The following is a 17,938-nucleotide window of genomic DNA, read 5'->3' on the forward strand; positions in this document are numbered from 1 at the left end:
CTCCATTTCACGAGTGAGTAGAATGAGTCGTGGAAGGTAAGTGGATCTACGTAAAAATTCTGGATCTCAGCCACCATGTGAAGTCAGGTGCTTTGCCCCGGGTTACACAGACAGGTAGACGCTGGAGGCCATCTTCTCATTAATATTAGCAGCAGCCAACACTGATGGGGGTCATTTTTGACTGGGTAAAGATGAAGTACATGAAGCACAAAGGAATGTCCTTATGGGGATCGGTTTTAGGCTTTTTAAGTGCAGTTTTTTTCTTTAAAATATCTTCAGGCCGTTTCTGGGCACAGGCTGGTCCTGCATTCCAATTCCAGAACCCCCGTGGGCCACCCAAGGAGACCTTGGCCAGCCCTGGACCCTCAGGGCTGAGATCCCATGGGGGAGGCAGACCCCTGATGCAGGACAGAGGGTGTGGTGCCCAGGGTTGGAGGAGACGGTCCCTGACAGAGGCTGGAACATCATCCAAGTGAAGGAGGTGTGGCAGGGGAGGGGAAGAGGGAGTCCTACGGACTTCCCCAGAGGTGGAGGGGCCGGAGGGGGCTGGGGAAGCAGCCTGCTCACCTGTGTGTAGTGACACTGCCACCCGTCTCTCATGTGTGGGCAGCCCCCCAGATCTTGCTCCACTGCCCGGGGAGACAGGGACCAGCCACAGACACCACCCCCAGCAACCTCCCCGCCCTCGCCCCACCCCGGCCCATTTCCAGGGCGGAGACAGTAAGTAAAAACCAAAGGTGGTGGTTCCCCACACGGCCCAGTCTGAGAGCTCCACCTCTCAAGGTCCAGTAAACAGGCCGTTATGGGACGCCTGGTCCGTGGAGGCAGCTGGGGCTGCTGGGGGCGTGGAGTACTTGGGTGGGTAACGAATAAAGAGACGATCCTCCTCTTTCTTCACCCAACGCAGGAGTTTGGTCACTACGAGGATGGCACCTGCCTTGGTCACCAGGGGGCTGAGGCAGGTGTACAGCTCAAATTTGGAGGTCACCTGGGGGTTTGAGAGGAGACAGGGTCAGCTGGGCCGGAGCTGGCCATGCCCGGTGCTGTCCACCCCACCCTAGCCCCATACCTGTCCCGTTTGGAAGGTGCACTTGGCAGCAGCTCCTCCTTGGTGCTGCCTGGTCACTGGGCTAAAGCGGGTAAGCTGATGCTATTGTATCATGAGTGGGCCAAGGGATCAGCGAGATCTAGTGGCTTCAACTGGGTGATGCTGGCTCTGTGTGTGTGTATGTATGCTCTCTGGACCTCAGTTCACTCATCTGTGCACTGGCGACGACAACAATGCTTCACGTTTAATGAGCAGTGGTTGTATACAAAGTCCTGTCTAAGCTCCACACACCTGTTTCTATCATCTGTAGCCTGGGCATAATAGGAGGATTAACGCAATTTAATCTTCATACCAACCTGAGAGGCTTAACCTGACCAGGTCACCAGCACCTTTCCACGTCACCTCTCTCTGCTCTCCCCCTCGCTCTCTCTGTTCCAGCCACTCTAGCCTTTCCTTGCTGTTCCTCAAACATAACCAGGCTCAGCCTCACCTCATGGCGTTTGCACAGTCCTTTCCCTCTGCCAGGTGTACTGTTCCTGGAGATACCCACACGACCTGTGACCTCCCCTTCCACGTGGATGTCATTTCCTGACCACCCGCTTTAAAATCCTAGGCCTACCAGATCTTGTTTTTGAAATACCATCCTCCACTGAAAGGTACAAGGGCTCATTGGACAGATGGCCAATTTCAGGACTGGCACAGAGAAAGTACAAAATGAGCTTGGAATATCTTGTGCCAGAAAGTAAGAAGGGCTTAAGCAGTCATGCAGACGTGTCAAAAAGATACAGGGGCCAGTCTGGCTAAATCATGGCTCCTGCTGGCTAACTCAGAGACAGTTTAAGCACAAAAATAAATGAAAGGAAAAGATTTTAGCCCACTGAATTCAAGAAAATTCCATAATATAAAATTTAAAATTCAACAAATAAATAGGAGCAGGGAAAGTTCTTCCATACAGTAGAATCTCAACCAATAAATGAAGTTATGATGGAGTTGGAAAAGTAACCATCTGGTAAATACCAGAGAAACAACTGTCAAAGGCAAAAATCATTAATGGATATTAAAATTAGTGGAACAAAAACAAACAAAGAAAATTAGTGGATGAAAATATGGTGAAAAAGAGAACACTGGGCTTCCCTGGTGGCGCAGTGGTTGAGAGTCCGCCTGCCGATGCAGGAGACACGGGTTCGTGCCCCGGTCTAGGAAGATCCCACATGTCGCGGAGCGGCTGGGCCCGTGAACCATGGCCGCTGGGCCTGTGCGTTCGGAGCCTGTGCTCCGCAACAGGAGAGGCCACAACAGTGAGAGGCCCGCGTACCGCAAAAAAAAAAAAAAAAAAAAAGAGAACACTGACATAATCACCACAAGGTATTTACTAATTACAAAGGGCAAAACCCCCTAACTTTAAAGTGGAGAAACCTGGCAGATACCACCTTAATAAAGTGATAGAAGTTAACATCATCAATGGGACACAGTGACATTGTGCTCCTCCTGATATGAAGCAGAAAAGGACACATCCCTTCTGTGATATACGTGCCCAAAATGCATGACCTCAATTTAGTCTTGATAAAATATTAGAAAAACCCAAGTTGAGGGACATTCTACAAACTAACTGGCTGGTACTTTCTAAAAGTGCCCAAGTCATAAAAGAAAAAAAAAAGAGTGAGGAAATGTTCCAGAATAAACGAGAGTAGGGAGACACAATAAATAAATCTAATATGTGATCCTGGACTGGATTCTGGACCAGTAAAAGGACATTAGTGGGACAAGTGGTGAGTCTGAATGAAGTCTGTGGATAAGATGTGATTGTACTGATGTTAATTCCCTGATTTAATGAGTTCCTGTGGTTATGTTAACATCTGGAGAAACTATGTGAAGGACCTATTTAAAGTAACTTTTTGCAACTTCTTTGTAAGTCTAAAATTGCTTGAAAATGAAAGCTAAGGAAAAATTTTTTAATTAAATAAAATTCTCAGCCTAGAACAATGCCTGATACATAACAGGCATGCAAATAAATGATTTAATAAATATGCACTAAATTGCAGAATCTAGGGGAAAGTGCCATTTCCAGTGGAGTCACATGACCAAACTCCCTGAAGCGGACCTCGAATAGACCCATAGGAAGTGAGGACAGGAGCCCTGAAGAGACCCCAGGGAAGGATACCCCAGGTGGAAGGCACAGCAGGGGAGCAAGCCTGTAGTGTTCAAGAGTGCTGGGAACTCATGGAGTCAAAGCTCAACTGGTACCTGCAGACACGTGGGCGGGGCTCATGGGACATCGGCGAGCACAGTGATGGTGGATAACGCGGCCTCTTGAAAGTCAAAGACACGCTACTGGTGGCTAACCAGTAGACACTCTACTGTAGACTGGTGGTTTGTCTACAGGTGTCAGTGCATGTGTCTAAGAAGAAGAAGACTTAATTTCTGTTTTATGTGAAGAACAAATTCAGATTTGGCACTTTTGTGTTTTAAGTGCCTAAGAATGGAAAGAGATAACTAAAGAGTATTAAAGAAATTTAAGATCATGAACTGGGAGAGTCCTAGGCATAACTGCTAAGAATCTTGGAAACAGAAAAAGAAGTTGAGTGTCTGTCGTGCAGTTTCCTTAAGCTACAATGAACACCATCTTCTCTCTGGAAGAAGACAGAAACTAGGAGCAACTGTGCATGGTAACTTTCACTAAATTCTTCTAAGAATATTTACCTTGTTTACAACTGGATTCATTTATTCCTTCTAGTATTGACTGGAACACTCCAGTCAGATACAGGAATTTTTTGTGTAAGTGTAATTTCAAAAATTTCCACATGATGGCGGAAGATCCTAATATCTGGAAACAGGTTACTGAATGAAATTCGGAAAACTTTGTATTTCAATTTTACCTGAAATAGTATGCATCTTTTCATATTTCCGCTAGTAATTTTCACACTTGTATCGTCTGATAGAGACAGTTATTGCTACTTAGAACATTTTAAATGTTTTCAGTAATTTTAAAATTTTAAAAATAAATTTGTTTTTCCAGAAAAAAACCCCAAAAACCACCAGACTCTCTGCTGCTTGTTTCTCTGGTATTTACCAGATGGTTACTGTTGACCGAGGGGACGGTCAACACAATGACGGAACTAAAGATTCTGGACTCTGCAGCTGCTGGGTTTCACGGACACACGCAGTGGCCAGGACACTTCTGGAGGCAAAACCGCAGCCCAGGCCAAGGCCTGGTGCACTTGAAGGGGGGCTGTCACAGCTGGAGGGGATATGGGGGGCGGGAAAGAAGGCTTGAAGTGGGGCCATTAACTCCTTCAGAGCCCCCCACTCAACTCACCCAGGCCAGCAGCGTCTCCTTCTCAGCCACGTGGTAAATGAGGCGCAGGGGCCGGGAGGTGTTATGGAGGCGCGCGTGCAGGCGGTGGTACAGGTCGGACAGGCGCTGTCGCTCCTCCTCTCTGCTGTATGGGGCCTCCAGCTCGGGGCTGCAGTGATGGACGGGGGTGGGGGACAAGGTCAGTCTAGGGCTTTCTTGGCTGGCCTATCTCCCCTCAGTCTAGGGAGTTCAGTTAGGAGCTGAGCCTCCCCCATTAGACTGGAGGCTTCTCAGGGCCTAAGCTCCCCATCAAACTCAGGGATTCCTTGAGTCCTGGGGCCCTCCGCTCCATTGGAACGGGATTTCTCGAGGTTGGTGGCTGAGCCTCCCGCATCGGGCAGGCCCATTCTATTGCATCTCTCTAGAGCATGGCTGGCTCTCTCTCCAGACTCATGTCTATGAGTTGCCGAACCTTCCAGTTAGATAAGCCCTCCCACCGGGCCACTTGCCTGCAGGGTAGGGGCCCACCTGGTAAACTGGGGCAGCTGGCGGTGATGGTCGGGGATGTCCAGCGGCTTATAGAGGAAGTGCCGGAGGCCGGCGGCCTCCACAGCCTGCACACTGTAGGCCGAGGCACTGGCCGATGGGGTGTTGGAGAAGCTGGCAGCCTCCCTGAGGGTGCGCATGGCCCCAAGGGAGTGCATGCCATCCTCGACCAGGCGCCGGCAGGTGGCCATGTCGTGGAAGGCCTCGGGGTCGGTGCCGAGCAGCAGCAGGCAGACAGGCATGGCGTCCAGGCGGGCCACGTAGGCGTAAAAGAAACCATCGGGATTGAAGCGGGGCAGGCACACAGGCGCCCAGGCCTCGCCGGCCGCAAAGGCCGGTGCCCCCACCCAGTCCAGCAGCAACTGCAGGTCGGCTGGGTCCAGCCGGCACTCGGCCAGCACAGTCCGCTCCTGGGCTGCTGTCACCAGGCGACCGCCAACCGCCAGCACCGAGAGGGCCAGGCCAGGCGCCGTGCAACGTCGGAGCAGTGCACCCAGCGCATCCCGCAGCGGGCGAGCGAGAGGCACGCAGCGCACGGCGCCCAGCAGCAGGGCCCCCGGGTCCCGCTCCACACTGTCCAGAAGCCGGTCTAGAGTGCGCTCCGAGCCGGCCAGCAGGCGGCGGAGGTCGTAGTTCTGCTTGCGCGCGAAGATGCGGGCCACGCTGGCGCGCGTCAGGGTGCTCACGATCTGTGCGTGCACGGCCATAAGCTCCCCCCGCAGCTGTGCTGCTGACTGAGGAGTCCTTGACACGGCCACCAGCAGCAGTGGGCCCTGCTGCAGGAACACCAGCTTGTGGTCCTCTGGAGGAGGGAAGGGACAGGAGGTAGAGATGCGTCAGTGGTGACAAGACGGGGTCAGGTGCGGCTCTTCCACCCTTCCCCGGAAGGCATACACTCCTGGTCCAAGCCCACACGGTCACTCTAGGGACGCAGCACTAAGGTCAGGACAAACTGGGGGAGTTTGGACATCTGCAGAGACATGATGGGATGGTCAAGCAATCAGGCATACAGCATGGAGTGAGGAAGATGCGGCAAGGACTGAGAGAGCTAGAAAGACACCAACTCGGCCAAACAGCCCCCAAACCCACCCTCTTAGGCAAGAAGGAAATATCCAGCCAGCTACCTAGATCCCAGTGAGTTAACCACTCAGAACCCAGCAGGGCCAACAGACAGACAGACCCCTTGGACAGACAGACGCCTAGCCAGCCTCCACACACACTGACTCACTCCTAACTAGCTGGATAGTCCCCCAGGCAGCCAGCCAGACAGACGGCCATAGTCCCAGTCACCGTCACCTGTTCTGCCTCCTGCCCCTTTGCTCACCAGCATAGATGGCGCGAATGGCATCTCCTGCACTCTGCACAAAGGACACGAGGGCTGTCATCACACCCATGGTAGTTGACAATGCCTCCACGCTACCATACCGCGAGTAGATGGGCTTGCCAGCCTCACTCAGCACAAACACGTGCTTCCGCTTCCTGCGCCAGTCCTCGTCACTGGGGTCCCCGCCCTGGCCCCCTGAGCCACTCTCAGGGCCACCCACGGGACTGTTCTCAGAGGCTGCCGGACCCCAGAGCCCATAGGTGCATGATGGAGCCTCGGACTGGAGCAGCAGGCCGGGTGGCTGGTCCTTGGCCTCGGATCCTGAAAGGGAGCCCCTGGTGAGTCATCTGCCTGTGGACTCCCAATAACCCCATGTGCCCGCAGACCCACCAAATCCCTACCAGCCCTGCAGTGACCCCCTGCTGCTGACACAGACCTCCAGGTGTCTCCTCTGCCCCTCAATGACATCCACTAACACTTAGGTTTCAACGATTCCCCTAAAACTCCAAGAATCCCATCTCACTGTCATTACTGAACCCTTTATATCCCTACAGACTAATCATTCCCCTTTCAATAACTGCCATTCCCAAGTCTTCAAAGCACTCCACTGCCTCTGAATGATTATCAATATCTTCATCTTCAATGATTCCCCCATTAATCTCTGACCCCTCTTTTATTTTCCTGGTATCTACTCACCCCTCAATAGCTACCATTATATCTATTAACATCTGTGTCTTTGAATGTGCCCCTCACTACCCTAACCCCTTATTTATTCTCACTGATGTCCACTGATCCTAATGACCCCATTGACTCTCCCAGTCTTGGTGATGATCACTAATCCACATTCTGCCACGATTATCCACTAATATCTGGATCTTTAGGACTCCCCTCACCCCCTATTCATTCCCACTGCTGTTCACTAACATTCCAATGACCCCACATTAACGTCACTAATACCTGGGTCTTCAATGACTGCCCCGACCCACAATTTAATCTACTCCATGTCCACTGCATTCCCAAGAATGACCACCATTAACCTCCACTAACATCCAAGACTTCCAGTGACCTCCACTGACTCCCCTGACTTTTATTCTCATTGATATGACTCCCCTTTATTCTCACTGATACCCACTCCCCTCCCTACAATAACCACCATAACATCCACTAACACACAGGACTTTAATGACCTCTATTGCCCTTCGCCATGACCATCAACATTCACCAATGAAATCCACAATTTCATTGCCCTCTACTGACTACCCTCCCATTTATTTTAGTTGATGTCCACTGATCCCCAGTGACAACCAGTGTTATCCACTGGCAAACTATGTATCAATACTTTCCTCATAAAATCCCAATGACCTCATATTCCCTCATTTTCTCATTGACAGTCCCCAAGTACCTACTCCCAATACTTGCCAACAAGTTCTCAAAGATGCCCCCCCCAATTACTGATTTTCAGTGATGTGTACTGATCCTTCCCAATGACCCCATTAATATCCACTAATTCCAAAGTGGTCAATGAGCACTCATTCCACAATGACTTACGCTGATCCTCCACTCTATACCTTTACACATACACCAGAGTCTTCAAAGATCTTCCTACTGGTCCTCTAACTCTCCAGATAATTTCATTGATGTCCATTGTCTCCTCATCAATGATCATCATTAATGTCCACTAAGATCTGGTTCCTTAAAGACTTCCTCCAACAACTACCATCAACTCCTCAATGATGTAAATACTCTGAGTGCCCACTGGCCCCCACTGATCCCCTTTCCCACCTCAATGATTTAAAGACCCCAAAGGGGTCAAAGGGGGGACTGACTTCTAAATAGTCCCCCTTTGACCCTATTAACTTTTTTTGGTCATTCACTGACCTTAACATCCTCAATCCCTAGTGCCCCTCTCTAACCCCAACGGATCCCTTTCTGATTCTTCAATTACCTAAATTCATACCAGCTCCCCAATGAACATCCATTGACACCCACTGATTTCTTTTTCACTCCTCAATGATTTAAACTACAACGTGAGTACACAATGACTTCCCACTGACCCAAGCTATGGTTTAAACTACTTCCCCGAGTCCCAAAAGGCTCCCCTCTGGTCCCCCATGGACCTCCCCCAACAATAACACCCCCTAGGGATTCCTTCCAAGACCCCAGTGAAGGGAATGCATACCTGTTTTCTCCACGCTCGCATCTCCAGTACCGGGTAGGTCCCTGCAAATCCCTCCACCGTCTCTAGCCTCCTCACTGGGGAACCGCATCTCCTCCAAGTCCTCCGCGTCCCCAGGGGCTGGGGCAGCAGTGCCTCCTCCGGCCTCCATCTGCACATCCCTGTGGGGGAGGGGAATGGAGAGTGACCCGCAGCAAAAGAAACTTCTTAAAAGCTGTCACTGAACCTGGCCCCCTTGTACACACTCCTGGGGCTCGTTTCCCCTCGCGTTTCAACAGGATGAGACATTCAAAAACACGACCACATACTTGCAACCTCCAACACTTTACGAAAAGGGAGGCTCTACCGAGCCTCTGGAAATAAAGATATATAAACACCTGTTTTAACTCCGTATCTCAATCGGCCAGGTACCATTACTTCCCGCAGCCGCGGAAGAATCACACTTCCGGGTGTGGCTGCTCTCTTGCCACACTTCCGGGTGCGACGCGGCTCTGAAGACACTTCCGGTTGCGGACTTTATTCGCTCCCTGGGCGCCGGACCCCTCTCTCCCGCCGCCCACTTGTGTTCTCTCACCGTAGAGAAGGCGCGCGCCACTCCCGGGTCTACGTCGGATGTGGCCCGGAACCCAGAGCCCCTTCTACCCTTGTTCCCACCGCACCCGCACCAGCGGCTAACAGGGGCGAGTCCGGGCCACTTCTCGTACCCAAGGTTGCCGGCGTGAGGGGGGCGCGGCTCACGTTCAGCCAATCCGGAGTACGGAGGGCGGCACTGCCTCCTTTATGGCCCAATCAAGCGAAGCCGGTCCCCTCCGACCGTTCCGCCCACATTCCGTGAGCTTCGTATCTCCACCAATACTGTGCGTCGGATTGCTATTGCAACCGCCGATCCCTTGACTGACATCTCTCTGGACCCAATCTAAGGTTCGAGCCTATTCCTCTCTTAACTGGAGGAGGTTCGCAGCCTAGGTCATGATAGATGCCCGTGCCTGGTCTATAGACGTGCTCGCCAGAATTGAGGCAACTTCACCCTCCTTTATCCACCAGGAAAGGCAGGGGCGTGAGGGTGGAGTGGACTCTTGACAGAGAGAAAATGATTGACGGACAGTCGCCGCTTCCAATCGGAGTGCCGTGCGCAGGCTGGACAGCCTATGGGACTCAGCTTCTAAGGCGAGAGGCGGGCCTCTCAGATGTAGGAAGTATTCGTGGGTGTCTGGGTATTCAGGCAGGCGAAGGGCTTAGCGGCCTCTGGAAAAAGGCAAGCGCGAGCCGTGGACATGCTCATGGAGCAGAGGGGTGAGTCTGCAAAGGCAATGTGTAGGCTGACCAGGGCCTGCCCAGACCGGCAAAAGGCCGAGCTGACCTCACTTCCGAAGATAGGGCTCTGTGGGCGGAGCCATGCAGATTAGGAGCCCAGGCCTAACTGGGGTGCTTGTGGGCGAGGCTTTGGGAAGCTTCTGAGGCCTCATTGGTTGAGGAAAATGCCACTCCGGTCTCTGAGCGCCACCACTGGCTGGACGAGGGTAGGGCAAGATGCCCGCCGCTGGGATCCGCCCCCTGGAGGGTGTCTAAGCTAGCTTAGAGGAATGCGCGGTCCGGATGATCCGATCTTCTTTCCCTGGGCTGCATCAGGCGGTCCTAGCCGACAAATTTAGTGTGAGGGTGAGCGCAGATGAGGACAGGCCTGCTCTGGATTCTCCTTCTTTGCTCTGAATGTCTCTGCCCGCGACTCCTTGTCTCTGAGCCTCTTTCTCTGTGTCTGGATGTCTCTTTGCGTCTGCATCTCTGTCTCTCTTCCGATGTTTATGTCTCCGTGTGTCCTCCTTCCTTATCCCTTCAGCTCTTTTTATATCTTTTTCTCCAGGTCTTTGGCTTTCTTAGTCGTTCTTCAGTTTTCTCTCCTCCAATATCTCCCTTTCTCTCTCTTCCTCTGTGTCTCTCACTTTGCTCTCGCTTGATCTCTGGCTTCCCACTCTTTCCCCTTTGGTCAGCCGAATGGAGCTCAATGAGGCAAAGTCCCTGAGGACCAGCCTAGTTGGAACCCCGACCTCCCCTGCCCACAGGATTCCCATTTACGTTGAGGAATCTTAGGAGAAGTTGACTCTCACTGTTACCGAGCCCAAGCTCTTTCTGCTCGCCGCATGACAGGCTAATAAATCAAGAGAAGAGGTGTTGGGGCAAGGAATAACAACTTTATTTGGAAAGCTGGGAGTCTGAGAAGATGGCAGACTAGGGTCCTAGAGAACCGTCTTGCAGGGGGTCTGGATGCGAGTTTCTTTTTAAAAAAATTTATTTATTTTTGGCTGAGTTGGGTCTTTGTTGCTGCGCACGGGCTTTATCTAGTTGTGGCGAGCGGGGGCTACTCTTCCTTGCGATGCTTGGGCTTCTCATTGCAGTGGCTTCTCTTGTTGTGGAGCATGGGCTCTAGGCGTGCGGGCTTCAGTAGTTGAGGCTCACAGGCTCTAGAGCGCAGGCTTAGTAGTTGTGGTGCATGGCCTTAGTTGCTCCGCGGCATGTGGAATCTTCCCAGACCAGGGCTTGAACCCGTGTTCCCTGCATTGGCAGGCAGATTCTTAACCACTGCGCCACCAGGGAAGCCCTGGATGCTAGTTCCTTGTATAGAACAGAGAGGGGGCAAGTGAGGAGGTAAAGTAAAAAGCCCATACGTTTTGCAGATATCTTCTGGTTTCACCAGACTCAAGGAGGGGATATGTTAATTTCTTCTTTCCTGCAGTCATTCACAGGTGGCTTGGGTCAGGATGCTTCCCTGTGAGCTGAACAAAGGTATTTTAGTTTAACATTCAGGCAGAGGGGGCAGGGCTACCTGAGACGGGCCATTATGTATGCTTCATGTTATAGGCAACATCCTTTTAGTGATTAACTTGTAACAAAAGCAACAGAAATCAAAGGTTAAAGTAAAAGAAACAGATCTAATATGGAGTCAGATTTGTTATTCCCTATTACAATTCCCCACTGTCAATGTCCATTCCACAATCTTATGGGAAATGGGGCAATGACCCCTCTGGCTACTTCCTGCTAAATAGGGGTGATGTGGGTGATTGTAGAATGGAATTGATCAGCCTTGGGCTGATAAGAATATTCTATTCTAGTCTAAGAATAGTCCTTAGAATCTTTGGTAGATAGGACAATTCTCAATTATTTGAACCCAATGAAATCCCTCAGTCCTTCTGTTGTCTAATTTGTAATTGGGCTTGGGGGTTTTGGTTCCAGTTTCTATACATATCTATTAATTTTAACTTTCCGACTGTGTCATAATTACACTAGATTGCTGTGTTGTTCAGTTGAAGAATATTAAACAAGTAGGTTGACCCACGCTTTTCCAGCTATAATGAAATTGCAATCTCAATATTTATCTTTTTTGAAGAGCAAACTTAAGTCTTCTAAGGGTTCACAAACCCATTGCTCTCTAGGCCTTTTGGCAGTTGGGCCATTTTCTGATGACAGTGGTGCTGTTTTAATCTGAGTATGATAAATCCATGGCTTTTCTTCAGCTAACTTGACAGATGAGTGCATGGTAAGTAATACCACATGTGGTCCTGTCCACCTTGCAGTCAGCTGAGCTTCAGGCCCTTGTTCTCTCCAGGTTTTAAGGAAGACTCAGTCTCTGGGTCGGAAAGGATGTAAGGCTCCTTCAGTTGGATAGGCAAACCTGTTGGAGGCAAACTCATGAAGAGAGGTCAGTATAGTGCCCAAAATTTTAACCTAATTAGCAACAGCTAGATATTTCAGAGCGTTTACGGATTCCCTGGTCCAGGTAGACACCTGTAATGGCCTACCATAAAATATTTCAAAGGGGCTTAATTTAAGCCTGCTTCTGGGAGCCACTCTGATCCATAGCAGGGCAGTTGGCAGAGCCTTATCCCCAGTTAAATTATTCTCTTGACCTATTTTAGCAGTGCTTCTTTTTAATGTATGATTCATTTTCTCATTTTTTTCCTGTTGATTGTGGTCCCAGGATGAATGTAACTGCTCATTAACTTGTAGTGCTTTAGACGTCTATTTGTTGGATTATGCTAGAGACCAAAGCAAGCCTTTTATCACTTTGAAGGGTGCTAGGCAGTCCAAACCCAGGGATAATTTCCTTAAGGAGGACTTGAACCACTTCAGAGACTTTTCCTGTCCTGGTGGGTTATGCTTCCGCCCATCCTGAAAAAGTGTCCACAAACACTAGCAGATATCTGAAATTTCCTGCAGCTCAAGGCATTTGCGTCAACTTTATTTGCCTGTCCTCAGTGGGGCAGGTTCCTCTGTGTTGGGTCCCCATCTGGGGAGGCCTGACAGCAGTCTTTGGATTATTTTTAGCTTAAATCATGCAATTCTGAGTGACTCACTGGATGGTTTTTTGTAGGTTAGGCCCCATCATATACTTTTGAATCCATCATAAGGTGGCATCTCTCCCGTGATGGGTACTATTATGAATGTGCTACAGCACAGTGTCCAGGAGTATCTCAGGAATCAAAACAATTCCTTGTGCACTACGTTCCCAGCCAGGTGATGTGTGGTCAAGAGTGAAACCCCACTCTTCGGCCCTCTCCTTGTCCTTTTCTGAATACACTGCCTGGTATTTTGACAAGTCAATCTGTGGGAGAAGTGATCCTATCATGGCTTGATTGTTGCCTTCTTTGCTCCCTTCTTTGCAGCTTGGTCAGCTAACCAGTTGCCCTCTATTATATGAGTTTCTCCCTTTTGGTGGCCTGGGCAGTGCATTATGGCCAAGTGGGAGGGCTTATGGACTGCTTCTAACAGTGAAACCACTAGGTGGCATTTCGGGGGGCTCCAAGGAGCTCCGGTTCTTTATGTCTCAGCACAGAAAGAATTAAGCGCGAGGCAAAGTGATAGATAAGAAGTGATTTATTAGAATAGGACACTTGTGAGGCTTACAAGTGGGTGGGTGAGAGGGTGCTGCACCCTGAGAACTCAGTGGGCTACAGTTTTATAATCAGAGGAAAAGTGGGAGAGGGAGAAGACCACCTTCTTCCTCATTCTTGAGTAGACGTCACAGTTCCATTATCAGGTCATCCTCCAGGTTGGGCAGGAGAGTTTTCTTGTCCCTACATGGTCAAGCCAGGACTGTCATGGCACTATGGAAAAATGATTTCAGCTCTCGGTGCAATGAGGGTCTTTCACTTTGAAATGTCACCCTTCCATAAATTATTGTTTTTTATGTGTGCAGAGAGCATGTCCTAGGGGTCATTAACTTACTGAGCTCACTGGGCAGGATATGGGTCTCATGCCACCATTGTTTTATTGTTTGGGGGCATGTCTCATGCTTCTGTTCCATGGTTTTATTGCTCAGCAAGCCTGCTTGGTTTTGTGGTTAAGCAAACCTGCTTTCTTGAGTGATCATTAACTAACAGGGGTCTCCCACCCCTTTTTCTTTACCTACAATACCCTAGTGGGATTAACTATTTAATTACTTACTTTGTCCCTTTACTCTGTCTCTATCAATAGTGACAGGATTTCAGAAGAATGTTTTATGTCTTTATTGTTCGAAATGAGGAGCCCCTTTTCCTTCCAGATCGCCCGTGAGCATGCGCCACGGAGAACACATAGCAAAGTATATAGTTACTCCCTTGCCTTCAGTGGGAGTAAGGCTCTTGTCAGTGCAATGATTTCCACCCTCTGAGCTGAGCTCCCTGCGGGGCAGGGCTTTTGCTTCAACAATCTTTTTAAGGTTTACCACCACATGCCCAGCGTGTCGGCTACCTTGGTCCATGCAGCCGCTTCCATCGGTGAACAGTTCCATATCTGGCTCAGCTGAGGGTTGGTCCGTTAAGTCTGGTCTGCTAGAGTACACTAGCTCAATGAAGTGTAGGCAGTTGTGCTCTGGGGATTGTGCAGCATCAATTGGGAGCAATGTGGCTGGATTTAGGGCTGAAGTGGGCTGAAGTGACCTGAACTCTTACGTTGGAATTGTCTAAGAGAATGGCTTGGTACTTTCCCATTCTCCCAGAACTCAGCCAATAGCCCCCTTTTTGTTCCAGTAAAGAAAGGACATGGCGAGGGACATACACAGTGGTGGGTTGCCCCAGGGTAAACTTCTCAGCTTCCTGAAGTCTGTCACATGTAGTGGCTACAGCTCGAAGGCAAGGTGGCCATTCCTTAACAGTCTCTTCTAGTTGTTTTGAGAAGTAGGCAGTGGGTGGGGGGATATTCCCCAGAGCTTGAATGAACACCCCAAGACTTATGCCTTGTCTTTCATGGACATACAATTTGAAAGGTTTCTTTCAGTCTGGCAATCCCAAAGTCGGGGCTGAGACTAACTTTGTTTTTATTGTTTCAAAGGCTGTTTGGCACTCTTTAGTCCAAGTAAAGGGTTCAAGATCATGTCCCTTTAAAGCCTCATAGAGGGGTTTTCCTGTGAGATCCAAATCTGAGAGAACCCTGCCATTCCCAGGAACCCTCTCAGTTGCCTGTGGGTCTTGGGTATTCCCAAGCCTGCAATTGCCTGTTTTCTATCAGGCAAAAGATGCTGCTGTCCTTGGGAGAGGAAAGAGCCCAGATAGGTGACTTGCTTACATATCTGGGCCTCTTTCTGGGAGACCTTATATCCACAATTGGCCAAATAGTTCAGGGTTCTGATGGTATTTTATAGACATTTATCATATGTAGGACTTGCTGTGAGCAAATTGTCCACATATTGGAGTTAGAGTCCTTCATCCAATATTAAGTTTCTGAGGTCCCTAGCCAACATTTCCCCAAACAAAGTAGTGTTACCGAATGAATCAGGTCCTGCTGCTTGCCGCTTACAAAATCAATACTCACAAATGTCGGTAGAAAGAAAAGGTGCCTTTAATCAGAATGCCAGCAATCTGGGAAGATGGTGGCCTCAGCCCAAAACCACCTCCAAAGATTCTGCTCAGGCATCAAAGTCTTGAAAGGGAAACAGAGAAGGAATCTCAGTTAATCATTGAGAGGAGGGTCAGAGTCAGCGCCACCACCCACTGTGTGCAGGCTTGTCGATTCCTCCGGATCTTCCTCTAGACATTATCTTGTTCACAGAGTTTGCTCACACAGTTTGTTCCAGAGATTACTGAAAGGGAAGCTAGGGAAGAGATCTGGTCATCTGTTAAATACTTATTCTTCATTGTTACTGCTTTGATCTATGGAAAGAACCGACAAGTTAGGTAAAGTATTTGTGTGATTAAAAGATTTGAAAGGCGTGCTTGGGTCAGATATGAGTAGAGCATGGGGCTGCTTGGTTTAAAAGTTAGTTACAATATAGCCTTGCTAAAGTGACAAGGAAAGGGGCTTCCTGCTGAGGGCGGTTTCCTGCAAAGAGCAGCTTACAGTAGGGGAATTCTTAAATCCTTGAGGCAGGACAATCCAACAATACTGTTGGACTACCTGTGTTTCTGGGTCCTGCCACATAAAAGCAAATAGCTGCTGTGATTCTTCTGCAATAGGAATGCAGAAAAAAGCATCTTTCAAGTCCCAAACCGAGAACCAGCCGTATTCTCCAGCAATAGTTGTGAGCACAGTGTATGGATTAGGTACCACAGGGTGCAAAGCTTGGACTATTTCATTAATAGGCCTCAAGTCTTGGACAAAGCAATATTCTGCTGAGTTTGGCTTTGACCGGGAGAATAGGGGTGTTGTTCAGGGACTTGCAAGGTTTAATCAGTCCTGTTTTCAAAACCTTTTCGAGAACTGGCTGAATTCCCTTTTGGGCCTTTGTTTTAGATTAGGTGTCCCAGCATTCCTTTTTAATGGGATTCATATTGGCCATGCATTTTTGGCTTTCCCTGGGGTGCTGTCAGCCTACACTTCTGGCCTTACGTTTTCGTAGACTTCAGGGGGAAAAGAGCTATGTCTCCTTTTCTGGGGTTTCCATGAGCCCCATCTGTAGGCTCAAAGCATACTCTAGTGGGTCCCTGCTGTCAAGCTATTCTGTCAAAAATGTTACTTGAGCTTTTAATTTACTAAGGAGATCCTGTCCCAAAAGAGGGATTGGACACTCTGGCATATATAAGAAAATGTGTTTCAGGGTGAGGTCCCCTAGTTGACATTCTAGAGGTTGTAAGAACGAACGATTTTGTACTTCTCCAGAGACTCCCATGACCAGGATGGATTGAGATGTTTTCTGTGCCACCTTGGTGTTTACCACAGAATATGTTGCACCCATGTCTATTAGAAAGTCAATTAACTTGTTCTGCACTGTCAAAGTTGCCCGGGACTCCTGTGGGGAGATTGGAATTTGATGCCTCAAGTTCAAGGGAGCCCCCGGGACTTTTCATTTATCATGAGCTTTCCTCTCTTTCTACCATACAAGAGAGGCTCCCTGCTTCCTTTTATCGTTTTTGTTCCTATGTTTTAGCCTAGGGCAATCTTTCTTCCAGTGCCCTTCCTCCTTACAGTAAGCGCATTGTTCTTTCCCCAGTGGTGGCTTACCTCTCTTTGGGTTACTCACCTTCTGGGAATCCAGTGCTGCTGCCAGAAAAGTGGTGTTCTGTTTTGCATCTTCTTTCTTATGTCGTCATTCCCTGTTGTTGAACACGTTAAAAGCAACACCTACCAATTGAGAAGGGTCCACTCCAAATGCACCATCTAACTTTTGTAATTTTCTTCTTACATCTGGGGCGCTTTGCCCAATGAAGGTCATATTTGCCCTCCTTATATTCTCAGGGGCCTCAGGATCTGCATCCCTGTAGCGCCTATGAGCTTGATAAATTCTATAAACTCTGATGGATTCTCACTGGGTTTTTGTTCTGTCTCCTGAATTTTGTTTAAGCTCTTTTGCCTAGGTAACCCCTTTTGAAGACCCGCTACACTTTCTATTGATATAATGCTCTAGGTGTGGCATGCGTCCGTTTTTAGGAGCCCAATTAGGTTCAGCAATAGGACTGCCAGATTTGCTTCTGGAGCTTCACCTGGATCCGCTAGATGGCGCTGGTGTGCTTCCTCTGTAGCCTTGTCAACAACCATCCTCCTTTCATCCCCAGTAAGCACCCCATTCATGAGTGTGAATGTCCACCCAAGTGGGATGTTGAGTGGCAAAGATAGATATAAAAAGTTCAGTCATGCAGAGGGGGTCCTCTCGGTAAGCAGGGTTATGGTCTTTCCAGTTAAGCAAATATGAAGTTGAGAATGGATTGTGCATCCATAGAAACCTAGCTGGTTGGCCATTTGCATTAAAGCCTTCTATGGGATATCAGCACAAGGGAAATTTCCCAGCTCCGGAAGTGGCTCCAGGTCCAAACTGAGTGCGCTGTTGGGTTTTAAATAGTGATACCAAACCAGGTCTCCGTGCCCCAGCGGTTAACATAGAAATGTCTATTTGATCCCCATAAGTAGGGGAAACAGGAGGCGGTAGAAGGGGTGAATATATTGGCGGCATGGGGACGGTCGGCACAGCTGCTAGTACAGTCGTCTCTGCCGGTGGGAGAAGCGGATAGGCTAGAGTTCCGGGGTAAGTTTTTTTTTGGTTTTTTTTTTTTGCGGTACGCGGGCCTCTCACTGTTGTGGCCTCTCCCGTTGCGGAGCACAGGCTCCGGACGCGCAGGCTCAGCGGCCATGACTCACGGGCCCAGC

The 17,938-nt window shown here is 49.3% G+C and overlaps 1 protein-coding gene across 1 annotated transcript; it reads right to left on the reverse strand.

The window, feature by feature from the left end:
• Positions 1-778: 778 nt before the first annotated feature.
• MON1B (MON1 homolog B, secretory trafficking associated) lies at positions 779-8,540 on the reverse strand (the record flags this gene model as incomplete). The annotated part of the gene is made up of 5 exons (XM_079723645.1): positions 779-988; positions 4,365-4,512; positions 4,872-5,691; positions 6,214-6,534; positions 8,393-8,540. 5 exons carry the CDS (start codon positions 8,538-8,540, stop codon positions 779-781), a joined length of 1,647 nt encoding a protein of 548 aa, XP_079579771.1.
• Positions 8,541-17,938: the final 9,398 nt, after the last annotated feature.

The sequence above is a fragment of the Hyperoodon ampullatus genome, assembly GCF_949752795.1.
Source record: "Hyperoodon ampullatus genome assembly, chromosome: 18".
Taxonomy (NCBI): Eukaryota; Metazoa; Chordata; class Mammalia; order Artiodactyla; family Ziphiidae; genus Hyperoodon; species Hyperoodon ampullatus.